This window comes from Centruroides vittatus, unplaced genomic scaffold, assembly GCF_030686945.1.
Source record: "Centruroides vittatus isolate TY-2023 unplaced genomic scaffold, ASM3068694v2 scaffold_2890, whole genome shotgun sequence".
Classification (NCBI taxonomy): Eukaryota; Metazoa; Arthropoda; class Arachnida; order Scorpiones; family Buthidae; genus Centruroides; species Centruroides vittatus.
Genome location: NW_027122694.1, coordinates 33,358 through 43,749, shown reverse-complemented (window position 1 = coordinate 43,749; position 10,392 = coordinate 33,358). Strand labels below are relative to the sequence as shown.

The following is a 10,392-nucleotide window of genomic DNA, read 5'->3' as shown; positions in this document are numbered from 1 at the left end:
TATAATAATTAACAATATAAAACGTTTTCGTGATAAATATTTATAATAGATGGCGCCAAAGACAATTTGTTTATTGGTAGGATGATTAATAATATAAAAGTTATTTTTAAAATAAAATCACTTAACAGCCGGGAAAGTTAGACAACTCTCTATTGTATTTTTTATTTCATATAAAGAAATTATACAGCGTAGTATTCTGTTTTAAATAACATTTACAATTAACTGTCGTCTATATAAAAGACAAAACGTTATAATTGTATTTTACACTACTTTTTAAATTCAAATTTGTCAGCCTTTTGTATATAAGGAAGTAATATAAGAATTTCTTATTTTAACTTCTTGTTTAAAAACGATGAGACAAACTTTAATGCCTTAGCTACTGCATCCTCGTACTGTTTAGTTGAAGAGCTGTCTACACCTGATTTTAAGTCTTTTAATTGAGACCCGAAGTGAAATTTCAATTTTTCAATTGGCGAACCATTCAGTTTATCAAGCAAATCAGTAATTTGTTTGATATCTTCAGTTAGAAGCAATTTCTCCGGTTTGGAAGTTAAGTGAGCTTCTAATGTTTTAATGGCTTGTATGACATCAACTGTATTGTCAATTATCTGTCTCTGAAAATAATGAAAGCTCATTTTTATTATTTATTATACAGCTGGCAGTGGTTCTTAACTTGGAACGTACGATACTAATTCTAGTGGGCCTACTATAGTCGAGTGGGTGAAAACAACTGAACTTGACATCTGGCTATAGGTTCGCGCATAATCAACGTGCTGGCCACGTGCAGTTTTAGTGGTTCCTTTGTGTGTCTAAAGCTTAGTTCACACTGAGCGAATAGCGAAAGCGAATGAGAAAAGCAAAAAGCGATTTTTATTCGCTTAGCGAAATTGACTCATACAATCAAAAGCGAAAAACCATTGCGAATTTTAAGCAAGCAATCATTTGCAAGCGAGCGAAAACGTCATCTCGAAAAACAAAATGGCTGCTCCCAATATTCTTTTGCTAACCACGCTTGTTTATTTATTGAGAAAAAAGATATCTCAAAAATAAAACGATGCTGGATGAGAGGAATATTAAAAATCCGTAATTACAATATTTGCTGTATTGCATGAGAAAGTTTCTGTAGCCATCTTGAAAACAACAAGAACCACGTGACAACTAACGGGAATACGATTGGTGACGAAATTTTTTCTCTAACGAAAATGCTCGACAGTTCTGAAGTTCGAAGCGATTCGCGAAATGGTAAAATTTTCCGGAAATGTCGTCATTCCTGACGTGTTATTTGCTCTGTTTTTCGCTTTCGCCAGCGAATCGCGCTCAGTGTAAACTTAGCTTATCAGTCAATTTCGCTAAGCGAATAAAAATCACTTTTCGCTTTTCTCATTCGCTTTCGCTATTCACTCAGTGTGAACTAAGCTTAATATTTAAATAGTGAGGAATTTTCCACAGAACGTATTCGCAGGAAAAACTTCGTTGGCAGACTGCGCATGTGTTTGAGTTGCTTTATTTTAATAGTTTTATTTTTAGAGAATGTTACTAACTTTAATTAAGCTTTTTATATATGTTCATTAAAAACAGTCATTTCTAGAAATAATGTCTTAATAAAAAATACAGAGGTAGAAATCATAGAAGCACGCAGCCCCGATTAACTGTGAACAACCTTTCGCGGAAAACCAAACGTCAGTTATTTGATTTCAAAATTTTCTCCTAGAAGGATTTAGATAGATAACCGACATAATTCTATTGCAAACAGAAAATGTACGTTGAAAAAAACAAGATACTACTAATTTGAAGATGAAAGCATATATTTTATACTAAATAAATTTAAAATATGATAAAAATTGGAGCCCAGCATTGTGACGAAATCACAATAAATAATTGCTAAATAAATATTTATATTTCAGTAGAAATTAAGGACAAAGTCTCTCTAAAAATATTTCAGACGATCACCATTTTTATTGTGTTCTAGAACAAAATTATAGACAGCTGGACCTTCCTTTTTAGGCTACACAACTGCTCACATTTAAAACAGTTCCTTAAAAAACACAAAAAAAACCAATAAAAATCCAAAAAATTTTTCTTAAAATTGAAATGGTAAATCTTACGAGGTCTTGTTAGTTCATCCTTGTCCGTTCCGGGTTTCCGGCTCCTTATAACTACTGGAAATTAGCTCTGACGAATGTAGATTACGCGGAGACAATCTCTCTGGTGACGAATTTTTTACAATATGTTTGATTTTTCGTCGGATGAATAAATTATTTTTGTAGAAATTAAAGACAAAGGCAAACGAAAAATCAAACATATTGTAAAAAATTCGTCACCAGAGAGATTGTCTCGGCGTAATCTACATCCGTCAGAGCTAATTTCCAGTAGTTATAAGGAGCCGGAAACCCGGAACAGACAAGGATGAACTAACAAGACCTCGTAAGATTTACCATTCCAATTTTAAGAAAAATTCTTTTAATTTTTATTGGTCTTTTCTGTGTGTTTTTTAAGGAACTATTTTAAATGTGGGCAGTTGTGTAGCCTAAAAAGGAAGGTCCAGCTGTCTATAATTTTGTTCTAGAACACAATAAAAACGGTGATCGTCTGAAATATTTTTAGAGCGACTTTGTCTTTAATTTCTACAAAAATAATTTATTCATCCGACAAAAAATCAAATTTATATTTCAGTTGTAAAATTCTAAGTTCGACGTCTATGATCTAACGAATTAACACAGACGTATTTTCTTTCTTAAACGCTTACTACGAATATATTTAAATTAAGGATCGCCTACTTACGTTACTTATACTTAAACTAAGAGTCGCCTCATGTTTTTTCTGTATTACGAGAAAATATGGAACGACCTGCCTAGCTGAGTAAAATAATTGATAAAGATTGCTCTGGGGTCACAGGAGGCATTTAAATATTAAGGAATACGGAGAGCGGAAAAGGCTAAGAATATAAAATTATATATATTTTATAATTATTATATAATGTAAATAATTCTATATATAAATGTGAAAGTATACTAACCAAATCATCTATTAATGCAGCATCACTCTGGAAGTTGTACAGCGTAACAATTCCTTTAAAATAAATACAAATTATGATCGTTTCTACAGAATTTAATATGATATATTTTAAAATATTTCAGTATATGTTTATAATTTAATCTTACCAACAAAACTCAACACAATGAACAGCTTATTCATCTTGTATCAATCCAGTAATATTCTGAATATTAAACTGCAGTTCTCTGCCCGTATTTATATATGTAAGAATCGGTAATATATTCATATTTTGTAAATATATCGACTGAAAAACCATGATAAGATGAAAAATTACATGACATTTATACTGTTACAAATATCTTAAAAGTGAAATTTCTGATGAATTGCAGCTTAAAATTGTAATCACAATAATGTTAAGTTAATTTAGTAAACTCATCGAATAATTTTATGATTTCATTATATTAAATATATGATGATTTTTTCCATTATACACACTAAACCGTTATTTTAAAGTATAAAATTACAGTTCATCAAACAACAATTTTATTGAAATGATCGTTTCGATACAGAGAAAAAGTATGCAGAAAGGATAGGAGACAAGTGCGTTTGATAATTGGAATTATAGTAAATCATTCTTGTAATAATTATTATTACAGTAAAAACTCGATTTTAAGAACTTATTCGAACGAAAAGCCGTTCTTTTCTATTTTTAAAACTCACCTGTTAATTTAATTACATATGGAAATCATTTTCAAATTAACAGTATGTTAATTTTCACATACGTCATACGGACCGGAAATTTTGAACATAAAATCAGAAGCGTGTTAAATGGTGGGTTTGTTGTATTATTATTATTGTGTTCGGTTATGTGAGATATACCCGGTTAACACCGGTGGCTGTGTACTATTCCTCGACTTTCGTCCGGCATAGTAACCGTAAGAAGAAGTGTATCAGTGTATGTGTCTGTATTCAGGAATTTCCTCACAATATGACATGTATTCAATATAGTGGCCTTCTGTACAAAGGCGTCGCCAGCCAATGGGCCAGGAGGAGAGGGGCAAGATGATATAAATTGATAGAGGATATGAATTGTATGTAGGTAAAATAAAAATTATTCATAAATTTTAAGAAGCTTAAGATTATTTTAATTAAAACATAATCTTCTTGGGTTTTTCGCGCGGGACTTATAAATCGGGCAATAAATGACTTAGCATTTAAATAATTTTTTTCGCATGTCTAGGGAGGGGCAACTGCCCCTCTGCCCCCCTCTGGCGACGCCCTTGCTTCTGTAGTGTGATGTATTTATTTCTGTTGAATTGTAATGTTCCCAGGCTTTTGTGTAGTGTGTGTGGTATGACACCTGTAGAGGAGAGAATGACAGATACTGTACAGATCGCTTATTGCATTCTCCCAAAACAATATGCAGCATTGGAGAACAACACAACATCTTCTGATTCATAACACTTCCATACAAAAACACCAAATATTCATTAGGCAAGGAATTTATCAAGGAGATTTCCTGAGTTTTCTCAGGTTCTGCTTAGCCCTGAATCCATGATCTAACATGTTAAACAACACGCAATATTGTTACAATATAAGAAATGAAAAAAGAACACTGCTTATACTGTCACATCTCATGTACATGGTTGACATAAGACTTTATGTATCCACACAAAAACAACTTTATCATCTCCTATAAATCACACATTCATACACCAAGGACACACAAATGGAGTTCGGCCTAGATAAATCAAAACAGTTCATATAGTAAAGAGAGTCCTAAAGAAAGATTTGCACTTGGAAATGGGGACGTTATTGAATCCATGGAAGAAGGCGAGTTCTACAAGTATTTAGAATTCCAACAGTCCAAACTAACAGAACATGCAGAAATAAAGCAAAGATTAATTAAAGAAAACCAAAGTAGGTTAAATGCTATTCTCAGAACAGAGTGAAATTCAAAACACACAGTTAAAGCAATAAACACATATGTTGTCCCAGTACTCACATATTTGGGCCTTTTTATGCTCTCTATTGAGTGGTAAAGGGCCTTAAACCACAAAGAAAAAAAAAGTACTCACATATTCTTTTGGAGGTATACATTAGATCACACAGATCTTGAGCAACTCCAAAGGAAGACAAGAACAACACTTACTAGGCATAAACAACATCATCCTACATCTGCCACAGAAAGATTAACCATTCCACGTAAAGATGATAGATATGGCCTGATTGACGTAGTTAACCTTCACTACAAACAAATACGGACACAGCAAAAGTTTTTCTATAAAAAGAAGAAACATTATACAGTGGAACGTCGCTTAACGAGCATAATTCTTACAAGAATCTTACTCGTAATGCGAAACACTCGTTAAGCCAAACAATTTATTCCATAGAAATTAATGTAAAATACGATAATGCGTTCCATACCGAAAAAATGCTCAAATGATTTATGTATAACGTTTATTCAAAAAAAAAAATTATACAGTACACTAAGAAGGGATTTTTAAGCATTCTCCTCACGGGAGAAAGAAAAAATTAAAGATTACCTTGAAGAACGTAGCTTCTACTGTATTATATTAGATGCGGTTTTTGCGTTTTTGCAAGAAATGAACATATTTTTAGACAGATCTAACAATTCTCTAAGTAGTCTTGAAAGAGGTGAACTCAATTCTTGTACTCGGTGAAAATGAGTAAGAGCTGTAATCTAATAATCTTAATCATCGTTATCGTTACTTTTTGCCGGAGCAACGCCGGGTTCATCTGCTAGTTTACATATATTTGCCTTTTAAATCGGATATTTAATTACAATATATTCATTTCATTTAACTTCATCTATTGTTTTATATAATACATCTTTTTACAAATAGAAAATTGGCAAATTTTATATTAAATGATTTTACAGTATTGCCATCATTCAAGCGAAAGTTTATGGGAAATATTGCAATTTTTTCAATAAATATTTCAGACTCGAAAATTTTGAAATGCATTTTTTAATTAATTTAACACACAAATTGCAATATTGTTAGACGGATTTGAATAATTTTTGGAAGGATTGCACTATTACTAGAAACTCTGCCAAGTAATAATCAATCTGTCATTGTAAGAATTATGAAAACTTTACTTAATTAACAGAAATACTTCGGCTGATACACTGCTTTACTAGAGCTTGCTTGCAAGTAAATGAAGGTCGAAAGGGATAATAATAAAATTTTTCATGAAAGGCTACCTTTATATCAATTTTATATTTGTTTTGAAACTTAAACATAAACATTTTTCAAAATATCAGAAACTTTTACGAATTGCCTCATAAATATATCGATGACCTAGCCTGAAACCTCTGAGTCATAAAATTACTTTATAGTCCGTTAAAATACGAAAATTCACACACTTTAACATTAAAACAAATATTAAAACTGTTTTTAAACCCTTTAACCTTTTATTTAATTACAAGAAAGCATTTTCATTGTCAAATCCCAAAATTTTTATTGTTTTTCACGTAATTCATGTGTTGGGAACTTTGCGTTACGATCTTTTTAGTCTAGGCGATCGATAATCAAAATGAAATCTCGAAAGCCAAAACCTCTTTGTAACATCGGACGAAATCTTACAACGATACTTCGTTAACACTTCGTGGTATCGAAAAAGTTAAGAGAACCAGGATTACAGCGAATAGATTTTTATACGGAAGGACAAATAACCGTTTAAAGTGAATTTCTGCGAAAATTTTTAATTATAAGTCTTTCAACGAAACAAAAGTGTATGCTCGAATTACAACACAGCTGCATGATAATTTGCTATTTGCTGATGAAACTGGAATAAACTTTTATTCGTATAAAGAACGTGGCTGAAAGAAATTAACTCGAATATTACAGGTCCTTCGGAAACAGGTAACAATGTTAGCTTTATGCCCATAATTAGTGTGAATAGCATCTTTGCGTCTTAATGGCTATAATACAGAAGTGTTAAAAAAGTTTCTTCAAGATAACTTTAAAGTAATAAACGACAACAATTTGGATTGCGTGTGTCGATTATGAATAATTGTCATTTTAATCACACTGAATTGGTTATTGAATATTTGAGAAAGCAAAAGTACAGTCATATTTCTTCCACCCGATTCTTTTCAAAGAAACCGAATTGAAAAAGAGTTTTGTGTATTCACGTAGGCCACATTTTAACTTATGACCCGACTTTCTAATACAAATGAGGTTATTTTGTAAAATAGGGCTGGCGGAAATACGGTATTAACAACGTAAAAACACGTAAACAGATAATAAAAATATCTTCTTTACTCGCCATGTCCAATCACCAGGAACAAACTATAATTTGGCAGAGGCGTAGCCTCTAAAGAAAGGTCGTCTCTGCTATGGAGAATAGTTTGTTCCTGGTGATTGGACATGGCGAGTAAAGAAGATATTTTTATTATCTGTTTACGTGTTTTTACGTTGTTAATACAAATGAAATTATATTCTGTATCGAGCCTCTAATTGCTGATATGAGTAGAGAACCGAGCTATGCAAAATTTTTACGATTACATCACATAAGTATAATGAATATCCTTTCTTCGATTGCAATTCACTTTGTTACAACCTTAAAAATTATTGTGTATTACTTCACGCAATGATTATGATTATAGTACGATTTCTGAATGTATTTCACTTGTTATTACCATTCAAGCGCGTAATATGAGATTTTTGGTATTTTATTGAAAACTGTATCAATATAATCGAACGTTTACGGTGATTTAATTATTTGAGTATTCAATTCGAGAGTTAACTAAGTTATATACAGTGAAACCTATGTAAACTGAAATGACACAGTACCGAATATTTTTTTCGGTTTGGCAGGTTTCTATTTTAAACAGGTTTTTTAAACACAGAAAATCAATTTCTTTGTAATTTTTTTTTGTGTTTAGCCAAGTTTCTGCTTAATCCGGTTCAAGTTTGGACGGATTCAACCTGCATTAGGAAATACCGTATTGTAGTATGATTAGACATAAAATTATGAAATGTAGAAAACAATGACATTTCATAACTTGTGTTTTGCAATCGTTTTATTCGAAATCTCTAAAAAATTTTACTTTAATTTTGAAATCTGTTTATTAACCAATATCGATAGTTATAGAGATTTTATTGGCAAGTAACCGCAAGTTAATTCTCAACGAGAGGCATATCAGCTAAAGAGTGCTCTCTAATAAAAGGAATATGTGACTTATCCTCACTAAGTGTGTTTTATTTTCTGAAAAGCTTGCATGTAGTAGTGCCATCTGACTTAATTTTTAAATGGTAGCTTAATATTTTTGCAACATTTCTGCTATTTAAAACATGTTTTTCAATATTTTGAAAAGCTTGGATTATTCTTGCAAAGTTTGCAAAATTTTCTTAAACACATTGTTTAATGCAAACTTAATTAATGTGGCATTTATAACGAATTAGGAAGAAAATGATTGCATTATATATTCATATACCAAACAGCACTTTATTTTCTGGAGCTTTCAGAAACATCAATTGGCACTTCGTAACAGAATGTTAAACATTTTCTTACTACGCCGCCGGTAGATTACAAGAGTACAATAACGAAGCTGTTGCTTGAGAACTTCTAATAGCCGTGAAGTTTGCCGCCCCCAGTCGATGAAAGCACGGAACACTAGCAATTGGTTGTAGATGACTCACCAACTGATTTGCGGCGTTGTGTTTCTCCGGTCTTTTATCGTATCAAACACCTAGTTTCTCATAAAACTTTTCCCCCGGAGTCATCGTCTTCCTACCAGTTCGTCCATGAAAACATGAGAGATTTTTAAATTATCAATTCAATCCAATCCACTGATCTGCCTTTCTGAGAGAAATTCTTCTCTAGTTCGGCAGGAAAACAACAAATTTTATGGATAGGTCAATCCATATATATTAGTCTCAGGATTTAATGCTTGCCCGTTTCACTATGGCCTTAAGAAACCCATAATATGCAAGAAATGAAAATTTTTAGTACTTGATGAAAAAAATAAACATATCAGAATATCTAAATTAAAACTTTTTTGCTTATCTTCTCTTTAACTTTAAGCATTGACAACCTTTTAGTGTTTCAACACGAATTTAAAACTGGTTTAGAGAGAACATTTAAAGTACTATATACTCTTCAAAGACTGCGTAGATTTGCACTATAGACTCTAGTATACCTTTTAATCACAGCCGTTTATTGCTAATATTCGAACGTTTTCGGTTATTTTTAATAACCTTTCTCAAGAACCGTTACATTCGAATGCGGTCGTAAAAATTTGAACACGTCGCCAATCGAAAACGAGCTTTTGAAAAAAAGCTCGTTTTCGAAATTTTTCAAAAGCTCGTTTTCGATTGGCGACGTGTTCAAATTTTTACGACCGCATTCGAATGTAACGGTTCTTGAGAAAGGTTATTAAAAATAACCGAAAACGTTCGAATATTAGCAATAAACGGCTGTGATTAAAAGGTATACTAGAGTCTATAGTGCATTTAAAGTACGTTACCACATTTGTGTTTTCGTGTAAACTGTGAACCGAAACCGAAAATCCATGCCTCAGAGCTCAGAGCTAAAAAAATACCCAGGTTTTTATTTATTAATACAATTTTTCAGTTTCATAATCTTTCAAAACAGTTACAATTTCCCGTGAGAAATGGGGTTTGTAATTTGTGTTAATTATTAAAATTATGTCAACATTATATCCACTACTGCTTACTGTCAGTTTATCTCTTAAAATATTAAATGTGAAGTTAAATTCTTTAAAAAATTAAAAACACTAACATTTGGATTTATACAAATCGCTAATGGCAAATTCACTTTTTTGTTTATTATGTTCAATCAATCAGAAGGGTGGTCAATGCGAAGAAAATTTAAAAAGAAATTCATTTCGTCCTTTCATACTTTTGTAAAAAATTTAAGTATTACATTTAAACATTGGATATAAAAATACATTAAATCTGAATTAACAGATAAATCATATGATGGGAAGTAATTCTTAAGAAAATATCATTAATTAACAATTAAAACAGGAAATAAAATAAAATATAGATATATTAATTAATATGAAATGTTTTGACTTTCTCAGCAGTTATATATTAATAAATTTTTTGCGCTTGAAATTACAAAGTTTATATTTAATATTTAGTGTTTTAAAAATGTCTTAATGTAATATAAAAAATAAAAAATTTGTATTTATTCAATTACTTAAAAAGTAAGTATAAAATAAAATAATTATCGCGGATTATAATTGAAGATAATGACAAGAACAGTGTATGAAATAATTGGAAATATATTAATTGATTGTTCCTAAATAAAGTATTTTTTTATCTGTATGTGAAATTACAGTGGATGATCGGTTAACGAACAAACCGGATAACGAACATTTTCGCGAAAGATTTTTAAGTTCGG

The 10,392-nt window shown here is 31.2% G+C and overlaps 1 protein-coding gene across 1 annotated transcript; it reads right to left on the bottom strand.

Moving 5' to 3' along the window:
• LOC136987910 (uncharacterized) lies at positions 1–3,259 on the bottom strand. The gene is made up of 3 exons (XM_067285685.1): positions 3,162–3,259; positions 3,017–3,069; positions 1–614 (listed from the first exon to the last, which is right to left on the bottom strand). The coding sequence occupies exons 1-3, from the start codon at positions 3,193–3,195 to the stop codon at positions 327–329; spliced, it is 375 nt and encodes a 124-aa protein (XP_067141786.1). The 5' UTR covers positions 3,196–3,259; the 3' UTR covers positions 1–326.
• Positions 3,260–10,392: the final 7,133 nt, after the last annotated feature.